Source organism: Papaver somniferum, unplaced genomic scaffold, assembly GCF_003573695.1.
Source record: "Papaver somniferum cultivar HN1 unplaced genomic scaffold, ASM357369v1 unplaced-scaffold_125, whole genome shotgun sequence".
NCBI classification, from domain to species: domain Eukaryota; kingdom Viridiplantae; phylum Streptophyta; class Magnoliopsida; order Ranunculales; family Papaveraceae; genus Papaver; species Papaver somniferum.
In genome coordinates, this window is record NW_020621603.1 from 12,090,209 (window position 1) to 12,104,481 (window position 14,273).

General features: G+C 37.0%; 2 protein-coding genes across 4 annotated transcripts; both read right to left on the minus strand.

Annotated features, from left to right (window-relative positions):
* Positions 1-457: 457 nt before the first annotated feature.
* On the minus strand, positions 458-3,038 carry LOC113331458 (UPF0481 protein At3g47200-like). 3 transcript variants are annotated; one of them, XM_026578169.1, is made up of 4 exons: positions 2,717-3,035; positions 1,954-2,559; positions 1,221-1,520; positions 458-1,130 (listed from the first exon to the last, which is right to left on the minus strand). In XM_026578169.1, the coding sequence occupies exons 1-4, from the start codon at positions 2,864-2,866 to the stop codon at positions 828-830; spliced, it is 1,359 nt and encodes a 452-aa protein (XP_026433954.1). In that variant the 5' UTR covers positions 2,867-3,035; the 3' UTR covers positions 458-827. The 3 variants fall into 3 exon arrangements, with proteins under 3 accessions (XP_026433954.1, XP_026433953.1, XP_026433955.1); XM_026578170.1 differs by having other exon boundaries at positions 549-1,130; positions 1,227-1,520; positions 2,717-3,033; XM_026578168.1 differs by having other exon boundaries at positions 458-1,520; positions 2,717-3,038.
* An 810-nt stretch (positions 3,039-3,848) lies between these two features.
* Positions 3,849-11,764, minus strand: LOC113331477 (FACT complex subunit SSRP1-like). Its single transcript, XM_026578188.1, has 16 exons — positions 11,607-11,764; positions 10,593-10,778; positions 9,991-10,096; positions 9,510-9,646; positions 8,028-8,111; positions 7,856-7,950; positions 7,628-7,736; positions 7,411-7,497; positions 7,235-7,327; positions 6,891-7,088; positions 6,636-6,781; positions 6,420-6,555; positions 5,077-5,181; positions 4,779-4,964; positions 4,398-4,476; positions 3,849-4,249 (listed from the first exon to the last, which is right to left on the minus strand). The coding sequence occupies exons 1-16, from the start codon at positions 11,658-11,660 to the stop codon at positions 4,122-4,124; spliced, it is 1,929 nt and encodes a 642-aa protein (XP_026433973.1). The 5' UTR covers positions 11,661-11,764; the 3' UTR covers positions 3,849-4,121.
* Between the last annotated feature and the right edge of the window lie 2,509 nt (positions 11,765-14,273).

The window sequence follows — 14,273 nt, forward strand, 5'->3', positions numbered from 1 at the left end:
CCGATTTGGTATAAACAGTGTTGCAGATATGTTCTTCTGACCGTTTCAGCGGTTTTAGTACGGGAAACAAAACCGTAAGAATGTGTTGCATTCTTCATACATGTTTAGCTCTAGGGTAATGTGGTCATTTTGCTTGTTTCAAATAATTATGGACCTAGTGATAAGTCTAAAATCTGGTTGGACCCTAGTATAACTAACTTATTGGGCCTAGGACCAACCAACAAATTTTCCAAAAAAAATCCCAAGCTCGAACACAAACAGGCCCGGGTTGCAAAAGCAGGCTTAACTCTTTGGAAAGGCACTATGCGATGTACATATTCCCCGGATGACGGACAAGTTTTACAGGTTCATGTTCCTCCTTCCTATTTCATTTTTCAAATGGAGTGCATCTTGCTCTATTAGTTTAACATTAAAACGAAGAGAAAGCAATAAACCGTAACTTCAGAAGATGATGAAGGAAAAGAAAAGCATGGGCCATGCAGCCAATCATAGAATCAAGTGACACCACATGCATCATCAGCAAACAAACCTATCAAAATAACCATATCTAGCTCGAAACTTCTAAGTAGATAGATGCTATTAACAAGGAAATTTGCAGCCTGAAATATACCAGTCGACATCATAATTGATATCCCATGAGAAATGCAATTGTTTATACTTTATACACTCGCATTTCGCAATCAAGCTGCGCATGTACATCGCTTCAACCTAGAGTAGTGACTCTGAATTTCATGTTAATAATCTGATCATGTTTCATACATACATCAAGATTCAAGACCAACACTATTAATAAGTAAAGCTAGAGCGCATACCCTTCTCAGCTGTTTTTACCTGTTGGCCTTGTAAGAAATGATTGTGTAGTAGGTCTGAGTTACGGTGAGTGCCATGAGAATAGCTGCTGCAACTAAAGAGATAACAGTCCATGGATTGCTAAAGTAATTCTCGTAAAGATTTGCAGCCCAAATTCTGTACATTCTCCAAACCATAACGGTTCCTTGTTTGCAGTAGTCGTTCATATCTTCGAGAGCTACGATAGGTTCGGAATCGACGTTGAACATGCCTATGTCTTTGGTGAAGACTTGAATCGACCTAAGAACAGCCTCTTGGTCTAGCGGGCCAACTATGATCCCCTGGTACCGAAGCAGCATAACATCCTTAACGGACTTGACAAGAGTTTTGATAAGGTAAATGAAAGAATGAAATTTCAAATCCTTGCTTACCCACACCTCGAATGCTCTCATGTTGAGAAATGGGTTCTGGTGGTCGTCGTGAATCATGATCGGAGGAAGGAAGAGGACTGCTTGTTTGTAGTCAAATCTGATACTCTTGTAACCACTAACCTTTTTGAACCGGATTCCAAATTGGTAATAGAGCTCGGATGCTGAGTACCCAGTAGGTAATTTCATTCCTATCTCCAAATCTGGTGCCTCGAGTACCCTCTCAGCATAACGATCCAGAATGTGACGCCGAGGACCTTCATTGTGGCACAGCATCATATGAGATATAATTTCATGCGAATCCTGCATTTAAAAGTACAAGGAAGTGAACACATTAAGGAGCATCATTTAGCAGTTCTCAACATAACTATATCTGACATCTCTCAGGCTGTTTTTTTTTTTTTTTTTTTTTTTGCCCATTTGCCATCCGGGTCTGAGTCGGTCCTTGACTCGACAAGTGTATGTTAGACTGTTTGTTTTTTTTAGTTTGAGTCGGATTTGATTCCGACCTGACTCCGACCTAACCCCTAACATGGATCCGAGATTCCGATTGAGTCGGTTGAGTGCCAGATCTGACTCAAAAGACAAATATATTGAATCAGATCTAGATGAGTCAAGTGATTTCAGGCAGATTTATACGAATCAAATCTTAAAAAAAGAAATATTGTATGTTTCAAGCCCCATCATAGTATCATAAAAAATGTATTAATAGACAAAGTAAAATGCCTCTGCTCACCTCTTTTGGGCGTGCCACGGACAACAACTTGGTAAGAACAAGATAAGGCAGTTGGTTTTCCACTGTCAGTAAGTCTTTGATTGCAGAATCGTAGTTGACAGTTTTTCCATGAAAGCTAAACATTGGGTCACTGCGAGCGTAATCATCAATAGAAACCTTTGTTCCAACAGCCAAGAATTCCAAGAGGAAACATCCATCCACAATCATGAGCTCAATGAACTTATTGTCATCCTCAATCCATTCTTGGTCCAATTGCGCATAGGACAACTTAAGTTCATCCACAACTTCCATTAGTTCACCGACATAGGTTGCCAGGGGAACATACGATCTCTTGACAAAGTGAACCAGAGCTCTTTTCTTGTGAACTTCCATAGGTACCAAGTGTGGTTTACCATGATGGTATGGACCTATTGACACCACTTGTGGCTCATAAGCTTTCACGTTTCCCATTTTGAGTGATGAAGGTAACTTGAATATCGGTTGTTCCGTCTTCTGTATTATAACCTCTAATTCTTTGTAAGGATCTTCTTCTTCTAAGTTGATGTCTAATATTGATGACCATTTTTCTTCTGGCTCTTCTTGTTTTCCTTTTTTCTTCTTCTTCACCTAAATCAAATTTACCCCATCAAAAGTTAATCCAAATTTGACCACTATGGTCCTATGGACAACTAATAGAGTAACCGTTCAGTAGATTCAACATAGAAAACATAAATAAAGATTAATAACAAACCAAATTAGTAGAGATAGAAAGAAAGAAAAATACCTCCTCTTTTTGTCCTTGTTCTTGGAGTCTAAGATTAGATTTTTCTTTGTGTTTCAAGGCATTCAAAACTTTCTTCAGTTCAGACAATCTTTTGTCAAGTAAATATTCCTTCTTCTTTCTGCTACTAACATCTCTTACAGAGAAACCCATTTTCTAAAGCCAACTTACAATTCTTGGACACCATTAATCGACTCCATTTTTGGTGGTTTAGGTACTAATAAGACAAGACAGTTAACCAACCAAAGCATGTAGGTTTCTTCTATTATATAAAAAAATCAAACAAAAGTTATCCTGTTTTGGCTAACTATTCATGATTTGTTAGGTCAAGATTCAAGAGTGAAAACAATAGTAGACTTGCATAAAGCAAAACAAAATAACAAGGTGATAATGGATTAACATATCATTATCATGCTACACAACTTACTTAAACATCATTTATTATGACACAAGTGGGAAATTCCTGTCCAAAGACTTCAAACTATAAAACGTATGGACAAAATTTCATACGAAGGTACTAAAATTGTGACTGTACAAACCCTACAATCCAACTTACTCGACAATAGGCATTGAGCACTACTATTGTGCCCATGACCTGTTCTGAACTAATGGTTTTGGATTGAATTATTGTTGTTGGGAAAGATTTCTTTTCTTCTTAGGACTATTGATACTCACGGTCACAAAGCCTTTTAAGCGGTTGGTCAACACCATTAGATAAACCAACTAGACTGGACCACAGTCCTAAGGGGTGTTTTAAGGTTACTGGGTAACGAGGGGTAACGAGCACTGCACAGCGAATAACACCAAACCAGGACATTTGTCAGATGAAAACAAAAGGTGACAGCCAGGTTCTGATCCGCACATAGTTGCGATCCACCACAAATGTCACAGTGGATCTCGACTTTTATATATTACCAATCTATCAAACCTCCAAGTAGATACTAATACTACTATTAGCAAAGGACACTTGCCGACTCGTATTTACCAGCGGCAACATAGTCAACAGTTTCATGAAAAGCTACTGATGTCCTTGTCAAATCATATAAGGCAGAACACCAGAACTTCAAAGTGACCCCGATTTGTAAGGTACCAGAACTTCAAAGTGACCCCGATTTTTAAGGTAAAAGCTTTGTTGTTGTACTGGACTTCAACACTTGCTTCTTTCAGGGGATTACTTACCTCAGACTTACATTTACACTAGTTGATTAGTATTAAGTGAAGATAATCTTAAAAGCTCAACATTTATATAGAGCGGAAAAGCCTCCACTGAAAATAGAACATCCAACTTGCTACCTGGGCTGAGAACAAAATACAAGCCCATATATTTTTAAGGACACTGCACTGAAAATGGAACTGGCCTAATATCTACCGGGTACCCTGATCTGGGATACGGACTAATGAAGAAACTCTACTCACTAGATTCATTCCCTGAATCAATAACTGTTGTCGGAGCATCACCCTTATACCCAGCCATGGCATCCTTGTAACGTTTCTGATCAGCCTTGGCCTTTGCTTCAAATGGTTCTTTCTCCTCGGCTGTTCATTTTTAGGCAGCAAAGAGAAACAGAGTAAGTGAGAATAAAATAGGGAACACCCCAGTTATCAAATTTTTCGAGGTCAGTATTTTAGCCATTGAAACCTGAAGATATAGATATAAATGATCATTTGAATGAATGCATTGTACCTGTCATTTTCTTCCACTGTTCTCCAAGTGCCTTTGCCGTATCAGTAAATGATATTCCAGGGTTATTTTTCTTTATGTTCTGCATTAATAAACAGATATGAGATGGAGAAGAAAAAAAACGTCAACACGGTGCTGTTCTTAGAGTAACAATTTGGCAACTAATAAATCTAATATGATAGCACAGTGACTAAATTATATGAACCTAATGAAAGAGGAAAACAAACAAATGATGGATACCAAAAACCGTCGCAAGCAAATAACACCATCCAAGTTTTTTAACTAAAAATCCATATCACACCACAGGCATTCACATGAAATCTGTGAAAAGTTTGAGTTCAACTGAAGCAAACCACTATTTGTTAAGTTAAACAAAAAACTTACTTCTCTTTCAGTTTGTGAGAAAAACATGAAACCAGACATAGCCTTCTTTGGTGCGTTTGGATCCTTCTTTTTCTTGGGTTTCTTCTTTTTTCCACCATCTTCATCTCCATCTTTTGGTTTCCTCTTACTTGCTGGCGCTGGCTTGGATGTAGAAGCTTCTTTCTTAGATTCCTTCTTTGTGGGCTTCTGCAACGGCAAAACAGTAAGATTTCATTAAGACCCTACAGTTCAGTATACACACTACCTACGCAGTATTTTTTAACTGTAATAGTTAATGGAGAAACTAAATATCCTTAACCTCTTTCTCTGCTCCGCTTAAACTTGCATCAGAATCCTCCCCTCCTGAGTCATCACTAGGAGATCCACCATCATCCTCAACACCTTTCACGGAATAATCCGAATCCTAAAAAGTTATCACAGTGAGAGAACTGTTAAGAAACTTTACATTGAGAAGTCGAGAAATCTAAGATGTTCAATGAAACAACTACGGCCACCAGAGTGGACATACTGTTACTGATATAACACTTATGGCTTGTGAGTTCAATGCTGCACGAGCCTAACGGGTATAAATCTCACCACTAAAGAGGCGATTTAGGAAGTATTCGGAAGATTAAAAATTATTGTCAGATTCCAAAAATGAGAGCATTTAAATAATACTAGAAAGACCCCGACAACAAGGGCACATGCATTTCTGTAACTTGAATAAAAATATACTAATGATCTAAAGAACATACATAAGCTATATATTTTAGGGGGTAAACATAAACTATACGTACATGAAATACCAAAATGAATTCAATAGCTGATGCATGCAATTAAGCTGCACGTCTCCCATGTCACTAAAGATATATGCTTCCGCATCTACGTGTCATAAAACATTCACTATCCTTTCTCGGAGATATGCCAGTTCCATACTTTCCAACAAAACACAAAGAAAAACAATTGCCCCCAACTGCGAATAACTAGATCATGATCGAGAATGAAACTCGAATTTCCTTTCTTTTACTCCCTAAAGAAACTAGGGAGTGAATAGTAGCAGTTGCAGTTAAACAAAAACTATGCTCTGAACCATTTTTTCTTGCGAGTTTATCTGAGATTTATAAGTTTTCCCTACCTAAGAATGGTATTAACCTACTCTAAACTCTCTTCTAAATCCAACATAACAAGAAACAAATACTCGATGTCTCAATGAGCGGCTCATGCAACCATTTCCATAACAGCGTATTTATATTTATAAGATCATCTTAGAGCAAGGAAAGAAACGAGCATATTATACTAGCATCTCCTTTAATTCAAAATAAAAGAAACTAACGGTCCAGTGGGAGCATGTTCTCTTAATCAATTGAGCAGCTTATTTAAAACACAATCTCCACACATACTCATCTTTTTTCCTAGAGTGAACTAATAGAGAGGAAAAGGCAGCCCAAAGCATAACATGAACCTGAATATTCAGGGTAAATCACCGTATCATATTCCATTAATACCTTATCTACATTCTATTTTATCTCGATTAATACCTGTATTTATGCTCTATTTTACCATTTTTTCTTAACATGTTAAAAATATTCATTTTCCTTTGATCTTTTCACAAATTCAACAAATGCAGTGCACTGAATATGCAATCTAGTTAATTTATAATACCTCTTCATCACTCTCTTCAACAGCATTTTTAATCCGCTCAAGATGGGGATCAAGAGCATCGTCATCAGGCACATCAGGTTCTCCCATTTTTGCAGTTGGGCCATCCCCAAGGTTCATGATTTTCAAACCCTTGCCGCTGCATAAACACAAACAAAATAATCCGATTAAGTAACTTCTGATACTTGTCGTTCAGTAAGGAAGTGTAACATGACCCACCTAATGAAGTCAAAGAGATTATGATATTCATTTCTTTGAATATTTCGAAAGAGATGTTCTTGCTCGCTTTTTAATTTGACAAGAAGATCAAAGTAGTGCATATTTGTGCCTGCAGCCGCATGCCTCTCAAACTCCACAAATTCAATCTAGCAAACAGATGAAAGAGACCAAATCACTCGTAAATCAAGAGAATACTGGTCAAGCAAATCAATCTTTGCAGGGTGATATTTTATACCAAATGTTGTGGGATTATACCTCATCATGGAGAATGAGCGTAGGAGGTTTAGGTAAAAAGAAGAAACCCTTCTCGAGAGGATACAATACACCGTCTTCAGCTTTCAAAGAAGACTTCACCGCATATCCATCTTGACAACTACGGAACTTTCCTGGCCTAGTAATTTTGGCGCCACATAAACCACGCAAGATGGAAGTGAAAACTTCATGAATAAGCCCCTGATTATTTGTTAAACATGAAGTCAAACAACTGATTTTAATGTGACTGTGAGACAGCTCAAGAAAAGGTTGTAGAGGCATATAGAACCATATGCTATAATTATCGCATATCCGTAAGGCAAATGAATACGACAGTAACTACATACCTTGTATGATGGTTCTAACTTGCCCTTATACTTGGTATTCAAAACATCCTCACTTAGTGACAAGGTACTTTCAACCACAAATTCTGTTTCAAACTGTAACAGACAATAGACGAAAGCAACTTTAACCAAAAACTATTGGCGACAGCAACTTGCAATCCTAAGATTAAAAACAATACCTGTAATACGATATGTGGGTACAAGGTTTGCCCTTTTCGGATTGGCGGGTCTAGAGTAACAACAACGAAAGTATGTGGTTGATTGGACTGCAAACAGCAAAACGTTCATGATTGATTTTTAAACATCAAAATAATACAGCATCTAAGAAGAGAGAATCAAAAGAATAATAGGAAGACGGATGTAGTTACTCGTGCTGATTTCTAAGACTAGACAAACCTTGGGTAAAAGAAACAAGCGCATAACACTGCTATATTGAATTTTAAAATCATTGGCCTGTCCCTGGAGCCGTAAAAATGATGCGTGCAGTTCAACACTGTATCTACCCCTGAACAATGCATATACAGTTGTTAGATTACCTATAGAAGGCAGTACATTTAAAGCTATTTAAAAGAAGACTGAAGCAGAAAAGACGTAAAGATATGCGTCAATATTCAATAGATATACCTAGGCGTAAGGATGGCAATCCCCTCAAACGTGACAACAGCTTCTTCGCCCGATGGACCAACATCCGCCATTGACATAATTTTGTCACGGAAAACCTTGTGGTAAAGATTTAGTTAACATATAAAGGAGCACAATAAAATGTCCACCAACACATTATCGGAGGGTGACTCACCTGTGCCGGAGGACGATTTTCATCACCAACATATTGTGTATTGGAATTAGGTATGTGAAAACTCATTTCCACCAACGAATCTTTCTATAAAATTACACGAGAAAGAATCAGTAACATGAAAAAAGAAATTAAATCATAACATAAGCATGATTTTTTACTGACTCGATTTGAGGTCGCTTGACCCTTAGGAAAACAAAAAACAAGAAAGCCACGCAATATGGCATGTGTGTGCAAAGGTCTATTGTAAACAAACAGTTGTTGCTCTTTTTATCCATAGGCATAGAGTTTTTTCGTGCTGTTTCCTGAGCACCTAAGAACAGCTCCAAAAAGCAACCAAGTAGACATTCACCTAGCATAGATCTAGTGTTTCACAGATCAAAAGATTTTAGCTTCAAAGAGAACGATACAAGTTTAGAAAGTCAATAAGGAACCTCCACAGGGTCAATCCACGGAAAATCAATTCCGCAGGATGACAGACAGACATTCACCTAGCACCAAGGAACAGCTCCAAAAAGCAACCAAATAGACATTCACCTAGCATAGCTTTAGTGTTTCACAGATCAAAATATTTTAGCTTCAAAGAGAACGAAGCAAGTTTAAAAAATCAATAAGGACCATGCAAAATCAATTTCGCAGGATGACAAATTCGTTGTACTAGTCCAACTCTAAAAGACACTTCAATTCCCTAATAAAACACAAAAATAGAAAAAACTCAAAAAGACATGTCTAGATGGAGAAATATTAGAGATCTCGGACAACTACTTGAGCTCAACTTATTTTGAACATTCTACAAACAAAAATGGAACCATACGGTGCCGTAAAGTAGCATGTACAAGTCATATTCCTATTATAATGTGGACTCACGTTTACCGTGCCATTGAAAGTTGAAACACATAGCCAATACCTACTCCAAAACTTATAACTACCATTTGAATATAACATCTTGCATCCCTACCAGAACTAATAGATCACATTATATCCCTTCCAAAGCTAATGAAGATGTGCAGAGTTAAGAAATCACTCGAGGAGATTGCTCTCATAATCCAATCAAGTAACGGAACTTAATGAAACACGATCCAAATACAGCTAGGACCTTACAGATTACAAATATTGGTCATGGCTAGCAAAATTTACAAGAGATAACCCAAATAAGAAATAACCGAACTTAACAATCAGCCGACACGGAACAATCCAAATATAAACCGGAAGGTTGAAAACAGAAAGCTACATAACTCAACTAAGAAATGGCTAATCTGATATGCTACTGCTTCAGGACCAATATTAGTCATGGTTAAATAAATTTACAAGAGAGGACCAAAATAACAAAGAACCAATCTGAACATTCAGCCGATACTGAACAATCCAAGTATTAAACTGAAGGTAGAAAACAGAAAGCTACAGGATCGACTAAGAAGTAGCTAATCATCATCAATGGATATACTACTGCTTCAGACAGCTAAATTTTCAGAAGGAATATACTACCTCATTAGCACCAGTGGTGTCATCCACATGAAATTCCAAGACAACGTCATTTTTTCCTTGCATCTGTGTCTGTGAGACATCTGCTAACGATACTTCAAAACCATGCTTCGAACCTACCACGAAAGTTAGCATATTCCCTGCACAGAACAAGTACATCAAACAGAAAAGACATCAATTAAGTTAATTTTGAAAACATGAATAAAAAGAAAGATTCAAGTGTGCAACCAAAATGGCACACAACCCGAATAAATGACACAATAGTCCAATGAGAAATTCAGAGTGCAATATTAATAAGACTTGCTAGGATTGACAGAAGTTATAAACAATATCCTACAAATACTGAAATGTATAAATCCCATTTTACAAAACACTCCAGGAAAAACACATTGGCACAGAAATGATAAACGAATATGAGACTGAAAAGAAAAATGTTAACAGGAAAGACGGTCGCTCGTTAAATCATTAACAAAAGATTACGCACCATTTAGATCGACTTCTCCCCAATTCCTTCCACTTACGGAAAGCTGTTTTTCTGCTGGTGTTACTCCAATATTGGTTTGAATATATGTTGTCAAGCTACTTACATCCTACATAAACGAAAAAATACCCAAAACAAATCAGAAACAAATGAAAACAGAAAACATTTTGCTCCACAATTGGCCAAAAAGAACCTTGGCACAAGACTCCTGGTAGCTTACAGGATTTGCTCCAGAAAGTTTAATAAAGGGAAGAATATAATTATATTGATTGAATAAATAACGAATTGATACTGAGGAAAATCCAGTTATAAACTTTTCATGATGAAACTTTAGTACAAAATAAACTTCTCAACTATCACCCACAACACTAATTATCTGCTTCAAGTTCTTTAACCATAAGCACACCCTCTGACTCTGAGTATTAGAGCTTGAGAAAATAAATTACTTTTCGAGATTGCTACCCTAAGATATATTTAGGAGAGTTGTTGGTTCATCTTAAGGTTACCATGTAACATGTTTCCGTAATTAGTTTTCCTACTAATGACACATCTTATCAAAGAAACAGGAAAAAAGGAGCCTTATAAGAGGGAGAGGTGAATAGCACCTGATCACGGAAACCTGTGAACTTGTAGAACACACCATCCTTTGTTCGAATACCAAGCTGATATGTCCTAGGAATTTTCATCCATGTTACACCAACAACGTCAACTTTGTCGACTTCAACCACTTTTCCACCACCCTGCTTCTTCCATGCAATACCCCCTGGATGAACCCTCAGCTGCCCAGAGTTCTGCAGTTCCCAACACAGATAGATGAAATGTTAAGCTTCCCATGAACTTTATATACGGGCACTGAAATGGAAATTATTCCCAGGTATATATAATCTAACACATTGCTTTTAGCAACACAAAAGTCAAAAACAAACTGAGCTAACACGATTAGAATCTGAAACTGAAACTTTCAAAACACAAAGGAATCCTAAATCTTTAAAACCACATAGCAACTACTATATTGGAGACAAACACCAAATCGGAACTCTTAGAACTTGCACCACAACCATTTGATCTTCAGAAGACTTAAGTATTTTTCCTCTCTATTGAGAAAGGGAAAAGAAACGACGGACAGACAGACAATCAAAAAATGGATACCTCCGGATCAGAACATGCACCTTTAGAATATAAACTTCACATTTAGAAAAAACAAAAAACTAAGCAAATCTAATTTTAATAACCGACTCAATTTCATTGATAAACTGATCTCTAACCTTACCTTTCAAAAAAAAAATGTTTTGGTGCCTTCAACAATATTACCAAAACATACAAAATCTTCAGTTGGTAAAGGTTATAAAGTAAGCAACACAACATATCCCTAACCCTAACCTCCTGAAGAAACAAACAAAAACCTAAAAACAAAGGCTAAAAAATAACTCAAATCCTTAAAACTTCTACCAGAATATCGGTACCAAAAGTCTAAGCAACATAACGTAATCAAAAGTCTGTAACTAAGGTTTCCAAAAACAATTTAGGGTTCTATAAAAAAATTAGGGTTATCAAACGAAATGAAATAAAAATCAAACGAATAATCAAAAATGGAAGAAGAAGAAATTAGGGTTTCTTACGGTGCCGCCACGACCACCAAGAAGAATGTTATTGTAAAGAGGACCATCCGTCATGGCTACGAAGAATTTCTCAGAAACTTTTCAATCTCTTCTCTCTCTTTTGTCCTCGCTTATGTCTCTCGGGAGAGAAATGGAAAATGATTTATGTGTTCGAAAAATATTTATAAAAGGAGCATTTGGCGGAAACGGAGTCGGTCCTAAAATCCCAAATCCTAAAACCCTGACGCGACGATATTACCGCCCTTTAAGCGCTTTTTGGGCTTGGAGATGATAGTTAGTCCAGGCTAGGCCCGCTGGTATGCTACCAATAAATGGAGAGATATAACAACGAAAATCATGTTTCTAAAGCTGGTTTTCATTGCATATTTTTGGTAAGTGAAAACTACGATCACACCCATTTTTCAGATTTCTACCATCGACATATTTTCTGAAATTATGCTTTCGCTTATATTTGTGTTTGTTTCTTTTTTTAGTCTTCAATCATTTGATTTTCTCCGTCGGAGGAGCTGAGAGTTCGATTTCTTACGAATCAACAAAAAATTCTCTAGGTTTTCCTTAAATCTTGTTACACATGCTGCTGAGAGAAGAAAAGTAAAATTGTCTGTTGTCCAAATCGAGAACACAGAGAGGATGAAATTCATAGATGAATCTGAGATGGAGACGATGATGCTACGACAATTAAATCTGGTTAGGGTTTACTGTGAGATTGAGTAATTGACTCACAGAGATGAGGAAAGGGTTTGTTGTGGTTATGTTGGTCGAAGAAATTAGGTTTTGGTTTTGTGATTTTGAGAGAATAATGATGTTACGTACAATAAGGAATAACGGGTTTGTATCAATTCGTGAAGGCAGTAAAGATTGAAGAGGGATTTGATGGAATTGATGATGGAAGAAGTCAGTGGTGCTGAGTTCATGGCGATATGACAGTAGCAGGAATGAATGGGTTTGTGGTTATGAATGACTGCAACAGAAGCTGGGGTTTGATATGGAATCGACCATGGAAGATGGGTTTTATGGCAATGATCGAGATAGGGACACAGAGTTGGTGACTGAAGCTGTTTCCGTCGGAGGAGCTGAGAGATTCGGGTGGAGATCAGATAGAGCTGACTTATGAACCAGTGATGTTTGAGATGAAAGATGCTGCTAAAAAAAGTTGTTGTTGTTTATTGGTTGAAGTTGTAGTGATTCAATTGAATGGTGTTGAGAAGGGTCTGAAGGGCCAATTGATGGCGGTGGATGTTTACAAAGGGTGTGTGTTGGCTGAAGTAGTTTGTACTGGCAAGGCTTACAGAAGATGGAATTGAAGAATTGTTATCAGACGTTGTTGTTGCATAACTTGTTATGCACCTACAATAATATCTACATCATGGTATGCAATCATGAAAGTGGATGCATAACCTGTTATGCATCCGAAAATATGACTGCATAATGCATTATGCATCAAGAAAATTGTTGCACAATCTTTTATGCATCAAGAAAATAGATGCATAACCTGATATGCATCATTTAAATATGGTTGCATAACGCATTATGCATCAATTTTTTCTGTGCGAACTAAAATCAACCAAAACAATGGTTACATAACTTGTTATAGATGCATAACTTTGTTATGCAGATACATAACTTGTTATGCAGTCGAAAAAATTGTTGCATAATTCGTTATGCATCTGCATAATGTGTTATGCATATTTTTTGGAGGCTGCATAATGAATATGCAGTCAGTTTTCGAAATTTTTCCCTAAAACGATGATCACCTCCGATTTTTTCGTGAAAAACAAAATTTTGATATTGTTGTTTGTACTCTTTGCATAGCTCTCTTTAAAATATTTCCAACGATATGAAATTTGTAAAATTCCAAGGCGCGGATTTTTAGATATGTTATATCCAAGTTGTGTTGCCAATTATACCCCTGAAAAATTAGGATGCGTAACGAGTTATCCCTGAAAAAACAGTATGCATAACACCGGTGCGGCTACGATGTGATCGGGCCACATACTTCAAGTATGTGGCCCATCTTTATGTAATGACACCTAGATTTTTTTCTCCAAAATAGTTTTATTACCTATCTTTTTGTCTTAACTACCTACTTTTTCTCAAAAACGGAAAGCAGTTACGTGGATTTAGAGGGGGCAGGTTTTTAATATGAGTATGTGTCAAAATATTAAGATGGGCCACATACAAGATGTATGTGGCCCGACCACATCTTAATCTGAGCCGCATAACACGTAATGCAGATGCATAAATCGTCATGAAGACAAATTTTACTAATTTTGGATAATTATGGGTGTCACGGAAATAATTATGGGTGTCACAGTACCCAAAATTAATTGTGGGCCTGACAATGAAAATATTATTTTTTTTGGGTCTCCCCCTAATTTTCCCTTTTGATAATTATAGACTTAGTTTTGAAAGTCATAGACTTCATGATTGCTAAAGGCTGATACCGCTTCTGCTAGGGGTTGGTACCAATCCATATAAGACAAAGTAATCTCAGTCGTTGGATCCTGGATTGGTACCCGCCCCTAGTAGAATTGGTAACAGCCTTTAGCAACCGTGATAGACTTAGGATTTTGAAACCAACATCTTTGTTGTTTTGGAACTGTTGCTGGACTTGTATATTTGATAATTGTTTTATTATGTAACGATGCATATTGGAGTTGCACATTC

Excerpts from the sequence above, each read along its gene's own strand:
- LOC113331477 (XM_026578188.1), bottom strand. The coding sequence starts at position 11,660 with ATGACGGATGGTCCTCTTTACAATAACATTCTTCTTGGTGGTCGTGGC. Across the intron at positions 10,779-11,606 it reads TTGGTGGTCGTGGCGGCACC|AACTCTGGGCAGCTGAGGGT; the intron begins GTAAGAAACCCT and ends TGGGAACTGCAG. Across the intron at positions 10,097-10,592 it reads TCACAGGTTTCCGTGATCAG|GATGTAAGTAGCTTGACAAC; the intron begins GTGCTATTCACC and ends TCGTTTATGTAG.
- LOC113331458 (XM_026578168.1), bottom strand. The coding sequence starts at position 2,866 with ATGGGTTTCTCTGTAAGAGATGTTAGTAGCAGAAAGAAGAAGGAATAT. Across the intron at positions 2,560-2,716 it reads AACAAGGACAAAAAGAGGAG|GTGAAGAAGAAGAAAAAAGG; the intron begins GTATTTTTCTTT and ends AATTTGATTTAG. Across the intron at positions 1,521-1,953 it reads CCGTGGCACGCCCAAAAGAG|GATTCGCATGAAATTATATC; the intron begins GTGAGCAGAGGC and ends TTTTAAATGCAG.